Genomic DNA, 24,241 nt, shown 5'->3' on the forward strand with positions numbered 1-24,241 from the left:
AACATATGCAAACCCCTTCACCTATGGTCTGGGAGGCGTCCACCACGGGCACGCGGCACACGGGCGTGAGCTGGCAGAAGATGTGCAGGGTGAGCTCGGTGGTGGAGGGCGAGGTGAAGCCCTTCAGCAGCAGCTGCTGGAGCCCCCTGAAGCTGCTCCACCTCAGCTGCTCCTGCATCTTCTCCAGCTTCTCCCGGCTCTCCGGCTGCTCCAGGCACACCTGGGCCAGCAGCTTGCTCAGCAGCCGGAGGGACATCTGGTACTCGAACTCAAAGTCCGACTCCATGAGCGACACGCCCGCCCAGAAGATGGTGGCCAGCAGGTTGCTGGGGTGGTTGGCGTTGGAGGGGTCGTGGAGGTTGTCCGCCGACGAGGACAGCGGGCTGTGGGCGGGCTTGGCCGGGCCGCCGCCGCCGCCGCCGTGCGCGAAGCAGGCCTGCAGGCGGTCCATGGTGGCGCTCCGGGGGGGGTCCGAGCACGAGCGGTCCGCCTCGCCGAACTTCTTGGGCACCGAGGAGCTGCGCTGGTGCCGGCTCCGGTCGCAGCGCCGCGGGTTCAGCTGGCCCGTGCTCTTCCGGTTCGACATCAAACGCGCGCCCCCGCCGCCGCCGCCGCCGCCGCCGACGCCACCCAGGAAGTCGGGAGACGACGCTCTGTGAGGGAACAAGGCGTTCGTTAAGCGCGCTGGGAGACCGGGGGGATGGGGGGAGGGGGGGGATGGGGGGGATGGGGGGGATGGGGGGGATGGGGGGGATGGGGGGGGATGGGGGGGGATGGGGGGGATGGGGGGGATGGGGGGGATGGGGGGGATGGGGGGGATGGGGGGGATGGGGGGGATGGGGGGGAGGGGGGACGGGCCGTACCGGGTCAGCAGGGCCAGGAGGTCCTGGTTCTTCAGACACTCGGCCAGGTTATCCACCACCGACTCCAGAGTCAGCAGGACCTCCAGCACGTAGCCCTGGGGGGGGAACGGACGGTTGGTGGCCTGACGGTGCTTTTATCACGACGGTGGTTGTGTACCAATGCATGTAAAGGTAGCGCGGTAAGCAAACAACAGCCTGTAGGTTCTTTTAGGATAAAAAATGAAAAGCTAAGGAATGTAATCTGTTGAAAGGCCATTTTTATTGAGTGGATTCCAGTTGTTTTCTTACATCTGGACACTCTCAGCTAGGGTGTCAAACTCTGAGCTGAAAGGTTCTGGTTGTCCACCGCCCACCTGTACACTACCTGCTCCTTAACAGCATGCTGAATATACCTCCAGTCACATTGAATAACGGCGACTAATAGTGACCTATAAGCAAGAATCTGCTAAATTAGTAAATAGCAAACACACCCCACCCGCCCCCACCCCCACATTAGACCCCCGTACTGACCTGCACCTCCTCCCCGTGCTCCCCCACCACCTCCACCAGCCGGGACAGCAGGTCGGACACGGCGTGGGCGGAGAGGGGCTGGCGGAGGGCCCGGTACACCTGGAAGGAGCGGCTGGCGTAGTGGCGGGAGGAGCTGCTCAGACCCGTCTGCAGAGCCACCTCGCTCAGCTGCTGCTCCAGGTGGACGTCTGCACGGGGAGGACAGACAGGCAGGGGCCGGGGAGGACAGACAGGTAGAGGACAGACAGACAGGGGACAGAGCAGACAGACAGGTAGAGGACAGACAAACAGGGGACAGAGCAGACAGACAGGTAGAGGACAGACCCATGGGGACAGACAGACAGGGGACAGAGCAGACAGACAGGTGGAGGACAGACAAACAGGGGATGGGGCAGATAGACAGGTGGAGGACAGAACGGCAGGGGACAGGTAGAGGACAGACAGACAGGGGACAGAGCAGACAGACAGGTAGAGGATAGACAGACAGGGGACAGAGCAGATAGACAGGTGGAGGACAGACAAACAGGGGACAGAGCGGACAGACAAGTAGAGGACAGACAGGGGACAGAGCAGACAGACAGGTAGAGGACAGAACGGCAGGGGACAGAGCAGACAGACAGGTAGAGGACAGACGCAGGGGACAGAGCAGATAGACAGATAAAGGACAGACAGGCAGGGGACAGACAGACAGGGGACAGTACCGATAGACAGGCAGGGAGACAGATCCACAGGGCCAGACAGATAGTGGACAGACAGGCAGCAGACAGACCCACAGGGGACAGACAGGCAGGGGACAGACCCCCAGGGGACAGACCAGATAGACAGACAGGGGGACAGACAGACAGGGGACAGAGCAGATAGACAGACAGGGGGACAGACAGACAGGGGACAGAGCAGATAGACAGACAGGGGGACAGACCCATAGGGACATACAGACAGAGGACAGACAGACAGGGGATGAACAAACCGAGTACAGACAGACAGGGGACAGAGAAGAGAGAGAACAGAACGTGAGCTATGCATTGAAGAGCCACCATTGTAACGGCAGGATTGCTAGGTTTTCTAAAAGGGGACATCTGTCATGCCGGTCCTATTTGTGACATCCGGACCTGACTTGGAGTCCTTGAACACGGAGATGACGTGGCGCAGGAAGTTGGTGAGCTGCTCGGTGCTCTTGGAGTTCTGGTTCTTGGGTGAGATGTCCTCGTGGCACCACAGGGGTCCGAAGGCTCTGGAGAACCCCAGGGAGAACCCCGTTAGAGAACCACGTCTTCCGGGTCGGTACTGGTACTACTGGTCATGATGTTTTCCAGTTAAAACCAACCAAAGATAAAGAAGATGCTACGTTTCACCTGCCTGCCTTCCTTTGTAATGTAGCCAATGTGCATTCAAATCAGTTGCGGGTTCGACGTCCTTCATGCAAAGAGTCAGCTGTGTTAGAATGTTAGGAGCTTGTTGGCTTTTGCATAAAATACAAATTTGCCTTGAAATTGATATGTGAAGTTGGCCTTTATCCTGTGATACTGTAGTCCCTGCCTGACCGTCAAACCAGTAGGGGGCGCACTAAAACCAGGGACCCACTCATCAATACAGGCAACCTTAGGATGTGATCGGTGACCCGGCTAGTGTGGAGAGCCACGACGGAGCCAAGATGGAGCAACGGTGGAGCCAAGATGGCCGCTAGCAGGGAGAAGGCCGGTACCTGGTGGTGAGGAACTCGATCAGCTTGTTGGTCTTGTGGTCCAGCTGGCCGGATGAGTCCAGCTCCTCCTGGGACATGTCGGGCAGGTTGCTGGTGCTCCCCCCGAGGCTGAGGCTGGAGGAGGTGGAGGAGGAGTTCAGACCCGAGTCCGGGACCGGAGACCCCTGGCCCTCCCTCAGGAAGTCAAAGCCTCCACCTGGTTAGGAGAGGAGGTGGGCGATCATTGGCGACGGGAGGTAGAAGGGAGAATATTGCTGAACAAATTTCCAAAATTTCAAAATAAAATTTAAACATTTAAAAATAAAAGTGGAATTCTGATAGAACTGCGTAGGATTTACAGCACTCGGTTGCATCGACGCGCTGTTACTTTGAAAGTCGCAGGTGTTGAGGTATGGAGCGCGCGTGTGTGTGTGTGTGTGTGTGTGTGTGTGTGTGTGTGTGTGTGTGTGTGTGTGTGTGTGTGTGTGTGTGTGTGTGTGTGTGTGTGTGTGTGTGTGGAGGAGACCCAGGGAGTAGTAGGAGGGGCTGTGTTTTGGCATCCCAGGAATTTGGATCCAATTAGTCCTGTCTACAGGTTCTACTTCCCCTGCTCTGTTTCAGAAGCCATCAGGTTGAATATCCGTGCAGCGGTAATGGGATGGCGCAGCTAAACACCACCGAGATAATATCACGTTTGTTTGTGTTTGGAGTCTGTAAAGGACACTCCCAAACGCCGGCTATGCCCAGGCAGCACCACCCACAGACAGGGGTGGAGGAAGCAGACAGGGTGGGAGCTAGAACACAGCACAGTCTAAGATTATCGACTGCAGCTAACCCTCCTCCATGTTGACACCATATAGAAAATATACCCAGTGAGGCCAAGGGAGTAGGGCCCCATGCGAGCCTGCTGTCCCCTAACCTCTCCTTGGGCAGGGGCGAACACCTTATCAAAGGGGAGGCCTGGCTTTAGACCTCTAGACCCTCAGATACACTCACACTTAACCCGCGATAAGGCAATGACAAGCTGCTTCAAAACCTCCCTTCACACGCACTTGAGGATTTTTGGTACATTGTAGACGCAACACTGTGTGTGTTTTTGCTTGACTGGCCTTTTGCAATTATTACTTCCATCGTCCATGTTTTAAGCTGTACCTGTTGAACTCAATTCCTAGCATGGAATCATGAACCTAATACCTTATGAGCAAGTCTGAGCATAGCGTCGTGGTTCTTCAGAAGAAAGTCGACTTTGCGTAGCAAATAAATACTCTCTCCTAACAAAGAATTTCCAACGCACTAATTCATGCAGAGATTCAAAATAAATAGAAAGGGACGGAAATCCAGATGTGTGCAGCCCCACCCCTGCAGAATGCCTGTCTGGGTGCGCGTATAAATAGTCAGGTTGGAATGCTTTAATCAAGACCCCTGATGTCCTCTGCAAACAATATTGTTGTTGGCACCGTTTCTAAATATTTCCGCCCCCTGATAAGGAACTTATCTGTCCTCCCCGACATGGAATGTAAGATAAATTCCTGCCGGTGCTTTGGCAGAGATTAGCAGAGGGAAGGCGCTTTGGGTTAAATGTACAGCTGCCACGCAAACACAGCTTCGCAGCTCCTCCAGGGAAGCTCACTTAGTCATCTCACGCTCACAGACGCGCTCTCCTTAGGAGGGTTAATGACTGGTAATGCCTGTTGTTGTTCCTGGTGCCACAATCTGAATGTCCCTCATAAATCATGTTCCGGGAGTTGTTCTCTCATGGACGGCGAGGGGATGTTGTTATAAGATCCAGAGAACATCTTTGTTTCATCCAAGAAGTTTGTATTGGTGTATTTTTTTTAACAGTAATCATCTATCATTATTCCCATTATGCGTGCACATCGTCCAAACTGCCTGGCCGAATTTATACCCAAAGGGGGAAATCCAATCTAAGATTGATAAAGAGAAGAGAAGGTTTAGTATTAAGATAACTGTGGATCCAGAAGGCAACGTAAGAGGTTCTGAGTGTAGAAATGATATGTCGAGGCCTGGTACCTGTGGCGGAGCCGTCCGGCTGGAAGCTGGGTGGGCTGGTCAGGGTTCTGCTGGCGTTGACCTCCCGGCTCTGCAGCAGCACAGGGGCGATGCCCTGGAAGTTGTTGTTGCAGGACAGGGTGATGAGCAGGTGGAGCAGGAGACGCTTGCTGTGGTCAAACACCTCTGGGCGGCAGTGGTCCATGCCTGGGGGGAGAGAGGGGAGGGGCTGCCGTCAGTTCATGCTGAGGTCACTTCAACTTTTTTGGAGAAATCCAACGTAAATGTCAGAGTGAGGTGTAAGTGGGGGGGTTCAGGGTTAGGTGTTAGGGCTAATACAATGTCTTAGGTTCAGGGTAAGGGTTTAGTTTAGGTGTCAGGTTCAGGGTTGTTGTCAGGGTCGGGCTCAAGTTAGGTCTTAGGGTTAGGGTTGGGGTCAGGGTCAGGGTCGGGGTTAAGTACAGTCTTAGGGTCAGGTTAAGGGTCAGTATCTGGGTTAAGTTCAGTCTTAGGGTTAAGGTGAGGGTTAAGGTCGGGGTAGGCGCAGTCTTATGGTTAGGGTGGTTGTCACGGTTAAGTACAGTCTTAGGGTCAGGTTAAGGGTCAGTATCTGGGTTAAGTACAGTCTTAGGGTTAAGGTGAGGGTTAAGGTCGGGGTAGGCACAGTCTTATGGTTAGGGTTGTTGTCACGGTTAAGTACAGTCTTAGGGTTAGGGTTAGGGTCGTGGTTGGGTCACTCTTAGGGTCAGCCAGGGGAGGTCGTACCCAGGAACAAGGCGTGCAGCAGCAGGGGCAGGTGGATGGCCCAGTCTGCTCTGACGCTGTGGTCCACCACCATCTCCGTCATGAAGAGCACGGCGATGTTACACCTGTCACAGAGAAGACCAAGGATGAGGCCTCCCATGAATATTAACTCCCTGCTCAAAGGTTCTGGGTTTGATCCCCAGTGAGGCTTATCAGTAGACTATCCTTAAGAAGGAATAATCTAAACCTCTGGCCTCTCCTTAATGACATCTATCTCAATCCATTGTCACGCGCTTAGGATGGAAGTTTCTACTTAATAGTTAGTCGAGGGTATACTGACACTATTATAGTTTGATAGAAATGTATACGTGGGCCCAATCCCATTTCTACCCCTTACCCCTCCCCCTTGTTTTCAAGGGGTAAGGGGAAGGGGTAAGGGTAAGGGGAAGGGGAAGGGGTAAGGGGTAGAAATGGGATTGGGCCTTAGCCCTACCTGTGCAGGGGTCCTCGTGGGGGGATGGTGGTCTCGGGCAGGAAGTCCACCAGTGGGACCCAGCAGCCTCCGTTGGAAGGCATGGGCAGAGGGTGGGGCTGGTTGGTCTCCACCACCGACACCAGCCATGCGGCGTAGGGGGGCAGGGGGTCACCTGAGGGGACACGCACACGAAACACATGAAGCATCACTATGGTTAATGCAGCTCAGAGGCCGCAAGGGCAAGGGACTTTTTTCTCCAAGTCTTCAGCGTTGACCCGTGTGTGCTTATGTAGATCAGCCCAAAAACCTGTTTGCTTATCGGCGGTTTATTTATCTTGAACAAGCGGTTCTCAGTATTCTGTCATGTTTGACTGTTATTGAGACTTAAAGGTGCAGTGTGCAGGATCAAGTGACGTCTAGGCGTGACGAAGGCACATTCTAACCAACTGAATACATCAACAGCAGCAACATCAATCTAAGGGAACGAAACCACACCGCTTGTTATTTATTTTCAACTTCCTCCCACCAGTTTCATTGTTATTCAGACGCTGAGGCAACTTGGACCCGGGAAAGAGTTGAAACAACCGGTCGATTTCAGTTCACTGGCAGTGGCTAAGAACCCCCCCCCCTCCCCAACCACACTCCCCCCCCCCCCCCCAGTTCCCCTTTAGTCCGGTGCCAGTTGTTCTCCTCTCAACCCCCCCCCCACCCCCAGCGGAGTGCGGGCCCCTCAGATCTCAGGGGCCGTTATGTTGTGGTCCTCCTCATGCATATTCAATAAGACACACCATCCCCTGCGCTCCAACACCCAGCGTGCTCCCCCGCTAACGGCTGGACGGTTCACACCCCCACCCTCGCCCCCTAAAACCCCGACCGAGGGGAGCCCCCGGCCGGGGGGGAGAGGCCACTCACTCTTCTCCTCGTCGTAGGAGCCCCCGGAGCTGTTGCTGTAGCGCGACTCCAGGCGGTTGTGGGCGCGCTTGATGTGGCTGAGCCTGCGGGGGGTCACAGAAGGAGAGCACCGTGAAGAGCTGGAGATCCCCGCCAGGGCTCTGAGGTAACAGGGCTCAGCCCGGGCGATCAGTCGGGGCTAGCTGGGCGTTCGCATGCCTACCTCTCCTCGCTCTCCTTGGACGCTTTGGTCTCGTCCGCGTCGGCGAAGCCGTCCTGGCCCGCCACCACCGTGTTGTTGCTGGATGTGGTGCCTAAAACATGATTTATGTTTTGAATATATTTTTGACAGCTTTAGTCGTACAGAACACCAGACTTTCTGTATAGTCCTATTTACATACATTCTGAGGTATGAGCACCTCTGTTTATTTGTGTGATTGGCTAGCCATGAAGATATATGAACCAATCAGGGTGATGCCACTGACATCAACCAATCATAAACCCATAAATGATAAACTAGACTCAAAGGTTCTTAATCCTATTTTGACCACCAGGGCGTCAACAGGGAGTCACCAGGCGTACCTGAAGCCCCAGGGGGGGGCTTGCCCGTGGCGGTGAAGCGGTAGAAGGGGGGGCTGTCACAGTGCTGGACCACCGGGTTGACGGGGTCCGTCTGCTGCAGCTCGAACAGCAGCTCCTCCATCGTCTGGATGGTGTTGTCCCGACACAGGTAGACCACCACCTTCTTGATCTGCACACACACACACACACACACACACACACACACACACACACACACACACACACACACACACACACACACACACACACACACACACACACACACACAGTTATGGTCCATGGTACTGCCCAGGTAGACAGTTAGCTTACAACACTAGATGTGTTTACATTTGAATTTATGCATTTAGTCATTTTAGACATGTCATCAAAGCTAGCGCAATAATTTATTTTAGGAGCATCTTCTGTCATAATTGTTGCAATACTTTTTACAGCCCAAAGGCAGTCAATAAACAAAAAATATATATATTTTCTGTATGTAATCCAATTTGGGATTGGATGATGATAAGATGGCCTGCCTGAGAAGGCCTACCTGTCGGTCTAATACCTACTGGCTGTCATTTGTTTTGGGGGAGTGGGGGAGAGGGGTGGGATTTTCTTCGGTTGGATACTTTTAAAATATAGCTTTCACTTGCTGGTTTACACAGATTGCCGACCCTAGCGTGATCTCAAGCTAAGACTAAGACCAGTGGGTCAAACCATTCAGAAGCAACGCACAAGCTGAGACTGAAACCAGCGGGTTGAACCATTCAGACACGATGCTCAGGCAGAGAGAGAGACCAGCGGGTCGAACCATTCAGACACGATGCTCAGGCTGAGAGGGAGACCAGCGGGTCGAACCATTCAGACACGATGCTCAGGCTGAGACTGAGACCAGCGGGTCGAACCATTCAGACACGATGCTCAGGCTGAGACTGAGACCAGCGGGTCGAACCATTCAGACACGATGCTCAGGCTGAGACTGAGACCAGCGGGTCGAACCATTCAGACACGATGCTCAGGCTGAGACTGAGACCAGCGGGTCGAACCATTCAGACACGATGCTCAGGCTGAGAGGGAGACCAGCGGGTCGAACCATTCACACACGAGGCTCAAGCTAAGACCAGTGTAGGCTCACGTAGGGCAGCAGGGCGGTGTCGCTGCTGACTCCACACAGACTGATGAGGAACTGCAGTGCGGTGCGCAGGTTCTGGCCCCAGCGCTGGTTGTTGACCAGGGAGTTCCAGGCGTTCTCCATCTCCGGCCCGGGAACATCGTCTCCGTACTGCCCGGGGAGGAGCAGCAGAGGAGGGTTAACTTCACCCAGTCTGGTCCCTGCTGCCTGGACCCATATCCATCATCCATAATGACTATATTGAGGCTGTCTATCCTGGACACGGCCTGGTACACACACACACACACTACAGAGACACACATACACACACACTATGCTGAAACACACACACACTACATAGACATACCCACAATAAGCAGACATACACACACACACTACAAAGACGCACACACAGACACATAGACGCACACACACAAACACAACTAAACACACACGCTACGCAGACACAAACACACAGACACACACACAGACACACTAAGCACACACACTAAACACACACGCTATGCAGAAACACGCACACACTCAAAATCCCTCTAGTTATGTAACCTGGTTCACTAACCAAAATATAAATGAAAGCACTCAGAAGTACTCAGGGCTCATCCAAAGTGTCAAACATAAGTGAGGCTGAGAACTATCTAAGCAAGCTTAGATACGATTTTGAATCAAATCCTTCTCGTTCCTCTTCCCCCTGTGCGTACCTTGGCGGTCATGAACATGAGGTTGTTGAGGACCATGGAGGTGGCCTGCAGGGACCCCCATCCGCTGCCCATGAGCTGGTGGTGGGAGCCCCCCAGACCAGCGTCCCCCGGAGACGCCTCGTACTCTGGGCTGCTGGGCGTGGAGAGGGGGGAGAGAGGGGAGAGGGGGGAGAGGGGGGAGAGCAGGCCCTGGTCCACCAGCTCTATGTTGGAGAGCCAGGGCAGGAGGTAGGTGAGCATGACCTGCCGGCCATTGGGGTGGGTGGTGGGGAACCTTTGACTCACCTCTGGAGACCGGAAAGGGGGAGAGAGAGAGAGAGAAAGAGAGAGATAGGGAGAAAGAGAGAGAGAGAGAGAGAGAGAGAGAGAGAGAGAGAGAGAGAGAGAGAGAGAGAGAGAGAGAGAGAGAGAGAGAGAGAGACCCAGAGACAGAGACAGAGACCCAGAGACAGAGACAGAGACAGAGAGGAGCGAGGGAGAGATAGACAGACACAGAGACAGAGAGAGAGAGAAAGAGAGGGCGAGAGACAAAGCGAGATAGAGAGACAGAGAGAGGTTAATAGTCAGGTAAACATCAGTACAGTACAGTGAGAGATTGTTAACAGAAATAAGTGCTGCATTTGTCCCATCGTTAATATTGATCTTTGGAGAGCTTTAGTGGAGCTATTAAGAGATACGCTTTTTTGTCATTTGCTTACTGTTTCAATGGGTCGTCATAGCAACAGTAATAGTCCTGGGGGATTTTAATGTTTTGAATTGGGAGCTATTGGGAATTGAATGGACTAACCCACGCACACACACACACACACATGCACACACTCACACTCGCACCCACACCCACACACACACACACACACACACACACACACACACACACACACACACACACACACACACACACACGCGAACATTGACTCGTGCGCCTGGTCACCTGAGAACAGAGGCAGGGTGAGTTCGGGGTACATCCTAGCCAGCTGGCAGGAGAGCTGGGCCAGAGAGACACTGTAGAGAGGTGGAAGGGGCCGGTGGGTGCCATAGAGTATACTGCTGGCCTTCTGCTCCCCAATCCTCTTAGAGTAAACAGACAGCTTAACCTCAAGAATCTGGCGGGACGGATAGGAAGAGAGGGGACTTGAGTCAGTTAAAAACATATTGGAAGTCACCGGAGCAATGGTTTGTTTGAGGTCTGCTTTCCTGAGTTCTGTACCTGCATTAGCTGCATGGAAATCTCGTAGATTTCCCGACTGGAGTCCGACGCTTTGAAAAGCACCAGGTTCAGCAGGGTCACCAGGTCACATGGGTAGTTCCTGCATGGCGGGAGAGAGAGAGAGAGACCGGAGAGAGAGGGACGTTTACATCACACCTCCTCCGTCCTGCGTAGAACCATGGGCTGTGTGTGAGAGGGGTTGACCAAGGGTTGTGTGGCGAGAGTGTGAACTCCAGAGATCGATAAAACAAGGAAGGGACGTGTGAAGAAGGGATGAATGGAGAGCTAGCCCTCTAACAGGATTAGCTGAGATGGAGAGCCGGAGCCCTGAGATCGCTGGCCAGAGCCGCTCACACCCTATCGGAGGAAACGTGGAACGAGGCCAGTGGCTGAAGGCATCCGTTGCAGAGATGCTGCACGGCATCTCAAACAGGCTGGGAAACATAACACCACTGCCTAAACCACAAGATTTAACTACGATTTGATGTTAAGTCAAAGTGAATTTCAGGATCCTTTACTCTGAAAAGCTGCATGACTTCATAGTGTCTCGAGAGGCAGTAACTTGAACCACAAATGCTAAAAAAGTGATGCTAAAATGATGCCATAAATGAACTACACAGTTAAGTTTTATCTCAACTACAAAGGGATCTACATGACGTCTTTCTACATCACCCATAAGGCACTGCGAGCTGGCAAAATGGGTAATTCACCAACCATCTATTTAGAATAGAAGAATTTGATCGATCAGTCGTCAACCGCAATCAGGAGGGTTAATTAAAAGAAAAAAAATCATTACAGGCCTCATTAACCTCAAGAACACAAACCCCGCATGACTCCTGTAGGGTGAGGACGGAGGGAATGCTCTACCTGCTGCCGCACGCGGTGGCGATGGCCTTGAAGCAGCCGGACGCGAGCTGGTAGGAGCCGTTGTAGCAGCGGTCCACCGCCCAGTTGAAGAGGTGCACCTGCTGGGCGTTGAGCTCCAGCAGCAGGATGACCACCTCACAGCCCAGCTGGTGGACCTGGGAGAACCACAGCAGACATCATGACTATGGCCGAGTTCCAAAACACCCGTCCTAACGCTACTTCACTGCAAAGTCTCAATTATGGTCCCACGTTCGACGCGACGCAAGAGGGTTTACGGACCCATTGCCGCCTTGCGTCCACCACAGGGGTCTGATGTAACGCCCTCCAAAAAATTGGAACCTTGCATCGTGGGCGACGCAGCAGCAAGGCCTGTGATTGGTCCGCTAACTAAAACCAGAACCAAAACAGGTTCACGATGTTGTCGAAGCGTCTGCGTGGTCATTGCGTTGCGTCGACGTGGAACCATAACTGAGCCTTAAGACGGAGGGGCAGTAGCAGTGAGCGGTGGGCTGCTGTTGATCTGGCCCCAGCACAATCTCCTGACTTCAAGATTCAAGGGCGGTTTATGTCTGAGGAGATAGTGGAGGAGATAAAAAACAAACTAAATGATATACTGATGTATCTTTGGTCAGAAGCCGCTTTAGACTGCTCCACTATCTAACTAAATATTAGGTCAGTCACATGGGGAGATTTATAAAGTGAGGGCGAGGAAGAACGTGATATCTCCATTTCCAGTTTGTCTGTGGTGTCTCATGTATCTGCCATGTTTGGTTCGGTAAATCAAAGGTTGATCCAGTTCACAAAGGGAGGTTCTCTAAGGAGGTATCCCCTTTCGAAAGATGAAGGTTTTTTGGGTTTGAAAAGCGTGTCCTGGTTTTGATGTGGCAAAGGGAGGAATCTATCATGCCATGCCAAGAGGAAGATGAATAACTTCTGTTCTGGGCGATAAGCCAAGCCAATATCATCTATTCAACTCACACCCATGTAATGTAAACACAGACGCACAAGCTGAAAACCAACTTTACTTCTTATCAAGAGCGAATCAACTTACTCACAGAGAAACGTGCCACACTTTGTGCCTCAATAAATCAAACGCCGAAATGATTAAATTACCGCTAACATAAAAGCCATCTTTCCCCTGGCTGCCCGCCCCGTAACTAGCTCCCGGTCAGCGTTTGTATCTTTCCACCCTCGATTTGGGGCCCTGAATCCCCGGCAGCGATCAGAGGGGCCGAATCTGGGTCAGTTTGTTGTTTCAATACAACGGCGCGATGAATCACCGGCCACTTACCCGCTGGTCCTGGCAGGCCAGTATGTTATCCATCCACTTATAGAGGTAGCCGTCTGGCGACAGGCCAACGTTATCAAACGCAGGGCCGCAGCACAGCACTGCCGACATGGCCTGGATGGGACCGGGGGGAAAACAATTAAAAAGGAGACACATTTAGAAGAAGATAAACGGTTATTTCAGGAAACTATTCCGTTCGGGGAGAGTGAATTGTTGTTTTTTTGTGCGGAGGGGGGGGGATATCTGAAATGGACTGCAGCGATGCTATTTCAGAGGTAGCCGGGTTCTTGAAAGCGTGAGAACGTCTGGGGTGTGCGGGAGGAGGCTGAAATGTTATGGACGGCATTTTTCTGCGTTGTGCTTGTTTGGTTAGTCGTACACGTTTATGTTTATCAAAGCGTTACGGTATTCGTAGGGTCACAACAACCTAAGAAGAAGTGTTTGGGTAATTCAAAGCATTAGCTTAGGGGGATTGGTTTAAATACAGCTTTTCCTTTCAGGGGTGTATAAAGAACAATGACTTTATTATATAATTAAAGTATTTTGTCTGATAACAGTGTAGTAAAGAGCAACAATTCTTTACAAGTGTCTTAAAACTTAAATAAACAAAGGGTCAACACAGTCTTAAACAAAGTACAAAATGTAAATTCTAATTACACTACTAAAACACCACTAGGAATTCTGGGTAATGGGTCAAACATGCTTGCTCTTAAAACCCTAGCATGGCCACCAGCACTTCAGGCCATGAAGCAATGCAGTAACTTTGTTTTGTTAATGAGCTAAGCTGTTTACAGGCGATAGCAGCGTCTCCCAGCAGAGACCCGATATGCTGCTGTGTTAACGGGGCTATGTGTCGCCATTGCAATGACTTTAACCTCTATGTATAGACTATGGCACAGGCTAAAATTAGAAGATAAGACATCGAGGGGTCCAGTTTAGCTTTGGCTAAGTCATCAAAACAAAGTTGGCCGACAGCAGTGAAGGAAAATGCATAATTGAACAGTGCATTATATTGAACAGATGGTAGCAGACTATAAATGCCTGATGTATACATAATATGTTATGTACCATTAAGGTCAATCTACCTTCTAGGCAGAGAAATGCTTTGGCCCTTAAGGGGAAAATACTAGAGGTCGAGGAGGTCATAGAGAAGGGCCTGAGTCACCCAGTGGGCATCATGCTTCCATTTTGTTTTTATCCAAAGCGACTTACATCGGTTAACACACACATTGACACACCGACAGCAGAGTCAACCATGCAAGGCGACAGCCAGCTCGTCAGGAGCAGTTAGGGTTAAGTGTCTTGCTCAGGGACACATCTACAATCAGTTAGGAGGAGCTGGGGATTGAACTACCAACCTCTCGGTTACAAGACAACTGCTCTACCTCCTGAGCTAAGCCGATCTAAAGGCTGGCTTGGTGGGGGAACTGAATGCAACATTCGAATCAGACCCAGGGTGGGGGCACCCCATTGGGTGAAGTTGTTTACCTTCAGGGCACAATACTGATATCTGGTGATTTGGTGGTTCCTGTCGCTGTAGCGGTCCAGGGGGGTGAACATGATGCTGAACGGGCCGGCCCATTGGCTGAAGAGGATGAAGAGGTGGTGACGAAGACTCTGCTGGGGGAATAGGAAGCGTCTGTGGTGCACTAGAGAGAGAAGAGGCAGAGGAAGTGGAGGAGAGGGGAGCATGAGTCGGCAGAACTAGCCAGAAGCGCTAACAAGCCCTGTGCCAATGTCTGGCTCACTATGCTGAGTCAGCGTACGGGAGAGACATGGACAATATTTTTAAATATATGTAATATTTAATGCGGTTTGCAAAGAGAGGGCTGCACTTAAAATTAACCTTCAAGACTGAACACAAATAGACTGGGACCAGGCGTAAAACATCTGATGATCTAATGTCTACTAAATGCATAATGTCCTAAATCTTGAAATACAATGCTGTCTTAATACAAAGTACAAAAATGGTGTACTTATCCCTTAATGTTTTAATGCCTTAATGTCTTGTGTTTCGTTCCGATTGTGTACATCCATTAACGGGTTTCCTCCAGCGAGAGGGGCAGAGCGCTGGCACAGTGTGAGTGATCACCTGCCTTAGTCTCTCCAGAACCCTCTTTCTAATTCATAAACTATTTCTGGAACCCGTTCCCTGGTGGGAAATGTCCAAATGGAGATCAATGTTAAAGTTCTCCTGTTAGACTGCATCAGCCCGGGACAGATTGAGGGCCCGTTTTTAATAATTCATAATCCTATAATGGCCAGCCGGGATGTTCCACTAATGGACTGACGGTCTGTAACAGACATCCTCCCCCCAGAAAGAGTTTTAAAGTGAGCCGATACTTTCAGCGGGGAGATTTGCCCGTCTAGGTTAGCCGGAGGTTAGAGAATTGTTTTCATAGTTGTTGTGACATGATCAAATAAAAAAGGACAGGCCCGAGTCGAATGTAATGTCATAGTAGTCAGGAAAAGCATGTTCATGACTGGAGAGTGCTCTTCATCATGACATTTAAATACAATAAGGAACAATGTTAACAATGCTACCAGATTAGTAGTTTTCTATATTTTAACTAATAACTAAGCCTCGTTGAAATGTATCAGTATAATAAGCCACATGATCCTGAAGTCCAAATGATTTGTCTGGTGACTCCGGTCTGGAGCTGCGTCCGACGGCCCACTGACGACAGCGCCTCTACCTGGGACACACTGCACCATGTTGGCCACCATGGTGCTGAAGTGGGCCCGGATGTCCTTCAGGATCTCTGCGTCCTTGTCGTTCTCCGCCTCCAGCAGCATGCGGGTCATGTCCACGTACTCCAGGAACAAGGCGCCCAGGGCCAGGCTGTCCCGCTCCAGGGCCCCGCTGGTGCTGTGGCGGACAAACATCCCCCGTGTGAGACACCGTGGAGGAGGCCCCAGGGGGCCGGAGGGCAGAGGGACGACGACCTGGGGGGGGGGGGGCAGGGCTACCTGTCGCTGATGACTCCGGCGTCGGCCAGCAGCTCAAAGATCCTCAGCAGCTGCAGTCTCAGCAGGTCTCTGCGCTCGCGACGCTTCTTGTTCTGGGTCAACGAGACGGGACGCTTTACTCAACCAACTAACCATTCATCTACCAACCAGTTTAACAACCTTTAAACAGCCATTCATCTACAGACCAACTTAACAGCTTTAACCAGCCATTCATCTACCAACCAACTTAACTACTTTAACCAACCATTCATCTTCCAACCAACTTAACTACTTTAATCAACCATTCATCTTCCAACCAACTTAACTACTTTAACCAACCATTCATCTACCAACCATCTTAACAACTTAACCAACCATTCATCTACCAACCAACTTAACTACTTGAACCAACCATTCATCTACCAACCAACTTAACTACTTGAACCAACCATTCATCTACCAACCAACTTAACTACTTGAACCAACCATTCATCTACCAACCATCTTAATTTAACCAACCATTCATCTACCAACCAACTTAACTACTTTAACCAGCCATTCATCTACCAACCATCTTAAGTTAACCAACCATTCATCTACCAACCAACTTAACTACTTGAACCAACCATTCATCTACCAACCATCTTAACTTAACCAACCATTCATCTACCAACCAACAAGCTGAACAACCAATCCACGACCAGCCATACATATAGCTACCAACCAACAAGTGCACCGTCAAACCAGCTAGCCAAACCAGCCAGTCAGCTAACCAGCCGGTCAGTTAACCAGCCATACAAACAACCAACCAGTCAGCTAACCAGCAAGTCAGCTAACCAGGCGGTCAGTTAACCAACCAAAAAAACAACCAGCCAGTCAGTCAGCAAGCCAGACAAACAACCAGCCAGTCAGTCAGCCAGCCATCCAAACAAGCGACCAACCTCGGGTCTCCGTTCCAGTGCTTCCTTCATCAAGGGATGCAGCTCCTCCACCAGCTCTCTGTGTGAAGACACGCAGACTCATGACTCCAACTGAAACAGATTCCTACTCAACACTACTAGTCACTACAATACTGAGGAGAAAACTCAAGCTAAGTACATGTAAACCACAGTAAATATTGCATTCATTTGGTGGTTACAAACTGAACATATTTGGGTTTATGAAAAAAAGGACAGGCCAGTGTCCTGTGCTCCACTGTAATCCCCTGCTGAGCTCCTTTAAACCCAGACAAACACAGGACACCACGTACTTTAATTACTGGGAAAGTATCGCATTGTGTGGTGACTTCCATGTCAATGCTTTTTGCCCCATTAACAAAGACCAGATTAAACATGGACCCCGAAATAACACTGGGCTAACCTGTTTCAACTTGATCTGAACACTCAAGGTTTCCCTTATTAATATCCAAAACACTATTCTGCCCGTGAACCGTATATTTCCATTGTGACGGGTCTCTGTGCTTCACCTGAAGATCAGGGAGTTGGTGCGGCCGAAGCTGAGGACCAGAGCCTCGGTCAGCTCCAGGCTCTCGGCCCTCATCAGGGGAGCCAGCTGCTTCAGGAGCCAGGCCACGGACGGGCTGCCGATGGCCTGGGGAACAGGGTCAAACACAGGTCACATGATCGGCGCGGCCAATCACGAAGATCCAAAGCACCCTGTTGTTAAAAGCTGTTTTATGTCTCTTTGGAAGGACAAAAAAGACCCCGTCATGTATTTTTTTGTCTTTATGCCAAAGAGTGCTGCATGACCAAAACAGGAATCCTTCATCTGTGCGCTTCGTGTGCCCTTCCTTTGGGAGGGATTCTATATGCTGTGTGTAACCTGACACCCGCCGAGGTCAGACATCAGCTCTGGGCTCAACACCTGATCCTGATGGGGGGGGGAAGGGTACCTTGTTATCGTGGAGGAGGACGCCGACGCCGCCGCCAGCGCTGTCGCCCGCGCTGGTTGCCGCGGCGACATCGGGCGTGGAGGCTCTCAGGTGGCCGGGGCTCATGATGCTGGGCTTGGCCACGCCGAAGCACAGGATCAGGTAGTTCCGCCACAGCGTCACGTGGCCGTCGCCGCCCGCAGACGTGCTGGTCTTCTTGGCGTACACCGGGTTGCTAGGCGGATCAGGAGGGGGGGGGGGGAGAGGAGACGTTACGAGAGCAGAATCGGGCGTGGTTATTGGTCGAAACCTTTAGCATTCACTGTCTGACTGCCTGGCGGGAGCTCCTGTTTATATAGCTCCGGCGATTGAGCTGTTGAGAAGGCTCTCGTCCAAAGGGAACCTGAGATACATGTCATTAAGAGGCAGGCCAGGGTTAGGGCATCTTACTCGGGAAAAGCCTCCAGCTAGATTATTACCTTTGGTCTGGGAATCAAACACCCTCAGCAATAAACTACCCTGTCAACAGTGGGCTGAAGGCGAGAGGGCCAGGGTACAAGGTGTATTGCTGATGTTATTAGTACAGCCAGCCACCATGGCTGAGGGAACGGTTAGAAGGCTCTCTGTGTTCCCTCGAACTCCCATTGGGGGACTGAAGTCATGAGGTGTCCGTCTCATGTCAGCACAGTACAGACAAGAGCAGAGGACAAAGGCTAAAACGCTCACGCTGTAAGCTGTCTGAGTGCGTATGGGAATGTCCTGATCTCGTCGTTGCACTAAAGAACCAGGGATGGGGATGACAGAGGGTGGAGGTGGCGGTGGCGGTGGCGGTGGCGGTGGTGGTGATGGTGTTGGTGGAGGTGGATGCGGGGGGCTTACTTGGGGTCGACCAGGGGCATGAGCAGCTGCATGCGGGTGAAGGCGTAGGGCCAGGCGTAGCTGAGGGCGGTGGGGCAGTGCTTGGGCAGGTTGTCCTGACGGAGGAAGCTGTAGAGGCACAGCACCCAGGGGTCCTTGACGGACTGGGCGAAGATCCAGACGTGGGAGGGGCTCCGCACGTCGTAGGGGTTGTTGACCAGCAGGGCGTTCCACTCCACCAGCCACTGGAGGTCCACGCTGTGGCCCGGCGGGACCGAGGCCTGAGGGGGGGGGGGGGGGGAATGGGAGCAGAGCCAGGAGGTCAAGAGTCGAAAGGGCACAAGCGTCAAAGATGAAGTCATAATTCTAACTCTAGTTCTCTTGTTTCCCTCCACATTACAGACGGAATACATTAAGATGGTGACCTTAATGGATTGTAATGAGGGACTGAAAGCCATTTGGTTAAGTGAGTGAATAACTCACCGTGTCGGACACGGCAACGTTGATGAAGCTGTGAAGGATCACAGGGCTGAGCTGGTCCATGATTTCAATCATCGGTTTGTTGTCATCCTTCAGTTGAAGAGAGATTAAAACCTCTTACTATTAAGCACCCAGGGCACCCAGAACCACAGGGCACAGCACCCCACTATTAAACAGCCTTGACGTCTCTATTTGGATTTTATCTAAATTGAAATGACCTTTTAATAAAAAATGTACACTAATGTCTAACTTAGAAACGTGACATATATCCAATTGCAGACACTAAAAACTGAACATCCATCTCAAGCTAGACCTAATAATCATCGTGACCGAGGTGCTTTTGGATGTGCTTTCCACATGATTATCCTTTGGTTGAACCTATTCGTCTGGGCCGTTCTGTACCAGGGAGTGTGGGATCCTCCACGTACCTCCGTCTGCCCCAGGGCCATGAAGAGGCAGCGCACCTCCCTGAGGATGCAGACCGCCAGCCGGCGCGTGCTGAGCTGACAGGAGCACAGGAGGACCAGGGCCAGGCCCTCCACCGCGTGCAGCACGCCCGAGTGAGAGCCCCGCTCGGCCGGGCCCCTGGCGCCGCCGGGGGCCCCCTGTAACAGCTGGGGGGGGGGGGAAAGGAGGGGCGGGTTCATAGTGTGCCGGTGGGAGGACGGACTTTGGAGGAGGCGTGTCGGAGGCTTTTAACGTCATGCTGCAAGGCTGCGAAAAGCAACTGTTGTTGTTATCAGTTCAGAACTTTATAGCTTATTGAAGGTGGATGTATGGATCGATGATAAGATAAGATATCCCTTTGATGAACATTAAGAAAGTGACAGAGAAACGTAATATCATCGGGCAGATCGAGAAGAAGCATCCAACTAAAAAACCTGTGAAAGTGATGAGTGAGAGTGTTGACTGATGTATGAATCGGTCGGCCGATTTTTACGTGTATCGGTATCGGCCGATACGCGGCTGATTTTCGCCGATTTTTTTTTAATTTTTTTTTTTACTTGTTCTACCTCGCCTGTTTTTAATATTTGTTAAATATTGTTTTTTATATTGAAGTTCAATAAATGTTCCTTTAAAAAAAAAAAAAAAAAATCGGCTCAAGAAAATCGGTATCGGCGTATCGGCGTATCGGCTAAGGCTGATGAAAAAATATCGGTATCGTATCGGCCCTAAAAAATCGGTATCGGTCGATCCCTAGAATAGACCGACTGATTGTTTGGAGAACATTGAAAGAGTGACAGAGAACATATAAAAGAGGGCCGATCCAGCAGGAACCTCTGAGTAGAAAACCTGTGAAAGTGACCTAGTAACAGTGTTGAATGAACATGTTGATTAAGTGTTGTTTAGCTCTACCTCAGCCGTGTGTATCTTAGCCGTTTCCTGCATCCTCCCGGGGGCGACCAAGGCCAGCTTCCATTGGGCGAGGAGCTGCAGGAGCAGCTTGAGGGAGGTGTCCAGCATGCCCTGGTGGGTGTCCTGGACCTCCCGCAGCAGGAAGTTGGTGAAGCCAAACAGGACGTCGTCACGCCAGTCGGGGAAATCCACCAACAGACTTTGCAACGAGTTCTGGGCGATGAGTCGCAGCTCGTCATCCATGTGGATCGTCAGCCTGCCAGAAGAACCCAGAACAGGTTAATAAGAATATACTAATGAAAGCTTGTGCATATAAATACTGTATGAAGAGAAAGAAAAATATAAACTTTATAGTGCCCATGACATAACTTAATTTATTAAAAACTTTTTTTATCAATTAATTCAAAAGACGTTGAGTTGCTCCTCTTTTGAAAAAGGTATTTATTAAAAGAATGAAAAAGGTATTTATTAAAAGGATGCACATTATGGTTGTCAATATTTTAATCATGATATGTAACGTGGTTCTCAATATTGTGACAATTCTTTTGGTTCTCACAAAATGTATTGCACACAGAGTGAAACCTTAGATTTAATTTGTCTAGCAGAGTTTAGATCCGCTGAATGTCGCGGCAGCGTCTGAAGTCACACCTCTGTGTAGTTCAAGCATTGCCAGTTCACTGTTAGCTGCAGCAACACTTAGCACCGCCGTGTAACTACGGAGTTCGCTGTGGTGATACATAATGTAATAGACATTTGATGTTCTAGTTTGGACTTCAGTCTCATTCACTGCAGCAAGCCTTTACATTGCATCTTGTACACCTCAAAGGGTGTATTCATGTTGCGGAAAAATAACTTTCAGCATTTCCAACCATTTTACATGGTTGGAAATGTTACATACAAATACAAGAATATTTCCTTTGCAGTAGCATTTCAACTCGATTTTCTATTTAATCTTTTATTTGTGTATCCTCACTCGTTTCTATTTTCATAATTTTACTTGTTTCAATGTTTAGAACTTTAACTTATTTTTTATAAATAAATAAAAAAAAATATATATATATATATAAGAGATGACAAAAAAATTATATTGAATTAATTAATGAATTAATTAATGAAAACAAATGATGTATGAATCAAGTGATTATTGTTGATAACATACCTAGAGAGCAGGTCGACCAGCTCCGGTCTGGACATCCCATCCGGAAGGATCCGGGGAACCGCGGCAACACAGGTCCTGAACAGGTCGATCCTCGGCTTCCTCTCTCCTCTGTGGGTCAGAAAGTATTCGGTTCACCCTCCATCTTTAGGGGACCTTTGTGTTTCTACTGTTACTATTAATACTAGTGATACTGCTTACAAGAACAAAGTTACCATCATAAATCAACAATAAACAATAATCGTCATCGTCATCGTCATCACAGCCATCGTATCAAAATGTCGTAATACCATGATAATAATAATGGTGCACATCCAGTCTCATAAATAATGCGGATTGTTATTATTACCGTCTCCGTCACACAGTGCTAACTGCTAACACTTGCATCATCAGCGCCGTGTGAGTCACCAGCGGGGGGCTTTCTGCAGAGCGGTGGACTCACGTGATCATCTCCTCAGGCTCTTTGTTCAGCATCTGGACGTTGGTCATCATCATGCAGCGACCCACCTCCTTGTCCAGGTGTCTCAGCATGCTGTCGATGGCCTTCCGCACCTGGAAGTAGTACTGGAACATGCCTGCAGGCGGCAGGGGAGGGGGGACACAGTGGTGGGGAGTTCAACTGGGAATAGAACAGCTTCATTACCGGATCATCAACAGTAACTACGGCTACTCGAAGGGCACAAAAAGACCGGGCGACCCTCCATGTTCCAAGAAATGACTACAGTCCAAGAAGTATAGACATTAAAAAAATGCGTTATCTTCTGAGGCACTTGGTTCGATACCCTGTGTCTGCAGCCTCACTAACCTCTACTTGCTTGTTCATTACATGTATCTGCATTAATTGTTAGTCGCTTTGAATGACAGCGTGTGCTAAATGACTAGCTAAGTAGCTAAAAGTAAATAATTAAGCGTAAATAGTAACCAGGAAACAGGAAACTGGAAACAGTAAACAGTAAACTGGAAACAGTAAACAGTAAACAGTCAACATAATGGTCAAAGCTAGTTTTAGACTTTGTTCTAAGGCTACATGACTCATCCTGACTCTTCCTATGCCCTGACTCCTTGAGGCCTGAATCTGGCAACCCCCCCCCCCCCCCCCTACCTATGCCTTTGGCCTCTCCGTCGGTGAGGGTGGTGCTGAGGTAGGTCTTCTTGACGCGCAGGGTGGTCCCGGAGGGCATGGTGCAGCCGGTGTTGGGCATGGGGGGCTCGCCGTCCTTCTGCTGCAGCTTGTCAGCGATGACCAGGAACGCCCGCAGACCGATGTTCATCCTCTGGAACCACAGGGCGCCACGTAGCCACGGTTACGGTTTCGTTACTTGTATGTATATTATGCAAGGGATAATGTATAGAACGCCGGTCATTATAGGGGGAAATAAGCCCCGACAGGGCGAGCAGGACACCGACGCGCACGCGGTTTGTCTTTATACAATTTTATTTGTTACCAGCATTCGTAGTGTTGGTCAGCGGAGAAATAGTCTGCCGAGGACGTCGACGTCGTTTAGCAACCGAAGACGCTGGGGTTGACAAGTTACCGGACTACTTGCGGAGTGATACCAAGGACGTCATTAGAGGCAAAAAGTCCTTTGTTTTTCCTGACTGCGGTCAATTATACTTAGCAACGGGGAATTATCAAATATAATTCACCGCCGGAAGTTGTGAAGAGCCCATGCAAGTGAACGGAGCGTTCCACGGCATTGAGAAGACCTGTGTAATAAATATATATACTAATACACATATAATATCATTATATGTGTAATGAAACAAACATATTATACACATAAATGGCAATAGAGATAATAATAATAATTATTAATATTTCTTTAAGAGTAGTGATATTCAGCTGTCTTGACTAATTGTTTAATAAGGGTCCATTAAATATTGTGTGCTCGTTAAAGTTAGTTCAGTATATTTGACAATAGGTGGCAATTGTGGTTGATATCCCATCACCACCATTAGCTAAAAGAAGGATAAATCCCCAGTAGACTCAAAACTTTATAAGGCAGATGAAGTGGAAGAACTAGAATGTCAACAATATACCTCTGGATTAAGACTGAAGGCCTTCGCTGGTTTTCCAACACTGAGTAGGTCGAAGATAATCTCTCTCATGGCGAAATCCAGTCTCTCCTGGAGGTTCCCAATAGAGAAAGCATATACATATGTTACATTCACATCAACAGCTCCCGAAGCCTATTCATGTGTGCACACATGGTACGACTGTGACCCAGGTACGTTGGATCAGTGTCCAGGGTTCTGTCTCTACCTGGGCAATGAACTGGATGATTTTGACGAAGATGTTGAGTGGCATGTCTCTGGGCACCACACTGCGAGATCCCTTAGGGAAGAGGGTGGACACGATGGTGCTGAGGCGGCTGCAGACAGAAGAACCCGAGTTATAACACACGCGCTGGGCAGGATTCACAGACACATGCCCAGCTAATGCTTTGTTTTGGGTGTTTTTATTGGAAGCCTCAATCAATTACGTATAATGTGTAAAACATATAAACATGCATTTACATATAGGCCTTTATGAAAATGACATAAATAAACATAGATAAATTAAATATCTAAACATATACATAAATATATAATAATGATTAACACGTCGATCATTCATTTTATAAAAAGATGATGATGTTTCCGCT

The 24,241-nt window shown here is 50.0% G+C and overlaps 1 protein-coding gene across 6 annotated transcripts in view; it reads right to left on the reverse strand.

The window, feature by feature from the left end:
• frya (furry homolog a (Drosophila)) overlaps window positions 1-24,241 on the reverse strand; it is a 66,896-nt gene that overhangs the window by 16,403 nt on the left and 26,252 nt on the right. For all 6 annotated transcript variants that reach the window (XM_060074284.1, XM_060074280.1, XM_060074281.1 and 3 more), the window contains exons 13-44: window positions 23,860-23,968; window positions 23,637-23,723; window positions 22,699-22,870; window positions 22,039-22,171; window positions 21,600-21,707; window positions 20,441-20,696; window positions 19,513-19,698; window positions 19,088-19,174; window positions 18,626-18,885; window positions 17,768-17,981; window positions 17,342-17,466; window positions 16,818-16,875; window positions 15,898-15,989; window positions 15,624-15,796; window positions 14,416-14,576; window positions 12,931-13,041; window positions 11,640-11,794; window positions 10,773-10,872; window positions 10,497-10,668; window positions 9,566-9,852; window positions 8,871-9,017; window positions 7,757-7,925; window positions 7,398-7,488; window positions 7,196-7,278; window positions 6,302-6,455; window positions 5,830-5,933; window positions 5,086-5,271; window positions 3,076-3,271; window positions 2,483-2,604; window positions 1,374-1,561; window positions 864-958; window positions 22-653 (exon numbers count right to left, since the gene is read on the reverse strand). In XM_060074284.1, coding sequence (XP_059930267.1) covers window positions 22-653; window positions 864-958; window positions 1,374-1,561; window positions 2,483-2,604; window positions 3,076-3,271; window positions 5,086-5,271; window positions 5,830-5,933; window positions 6,302-6,455; window positions 7,196-7,278; window positions 7,398-7,488; window positions 7,757-7,925; window positions 8,871-9,017; window positions 9,566-9,852; window positions 10,497-10,668; window positions 10,773-10,872; window positions 11,640-11,794; window positions 12,931-13,041; window positions 14,416-14,576; window positions 15,624-15,796; window positions 15,898-15,989; window positions 16,818-16,875; window positions 17,342-17,466; window positions 17,768-17,981; window positions 18,626-18,885; window positions 19,088-19,174; window positions 19,513-19,698; window positions 20,441-20,696; window positions 21,600-21,707; window positions 22,039-22,171; window positions 22,699-22,870; window positions 23,637-23,723; window positions 23,860-23,968 — 5,213 coding nt within the window. The remainder of the gene's footprint in view (window positions 1-21; window positions 654-863; window positions 959-1,373; window positions 1,562-2,482; window positions 2,605-3,075; window positions 3,272-5,085; window positions 5,272-5,829; window positions 5,934-6,301; window positions 6,456-7,195; window positions 7,279-7,397; window positions 7,489-7,756; window positions 7,926-8,870; window positions 9,018-9,565; window positions 9,853-10,496; window positions 10,669-10,772; window positions 10,873-11,639; window positions 11,795-12,930; window positions 13,042-14,415; window positions 14,577-15,623; window positions 15,797-15,897; window positions 15,990-16,817; window positions 16,876-17,341; window positions 17,467-17,767; window positions 17,982-18,625; window positions 18,886-19,087; window positions 19,175-19,512; window positions 19,699-20,440; window positions 20,697-21,599; window positions 21,708-22,038; window positions 22,172-22,698; window positions 22,871-23,636; window positions 23,724-23,859; window positions 23,969-24,241) is intronic.

This window comes from Gadus macrocephalus, chromosome 16, assembly GCF_031168955.1.
Source record: "Gadus macrocephalus chromosome 16, ASM3116895v1".
NCBI classification, from domain to species: Eukaryota; Metazoa; Chordata; class Actinopteri; order Gadiformes; family Gadidae; genus Gadus; species Gadus macrocephalus.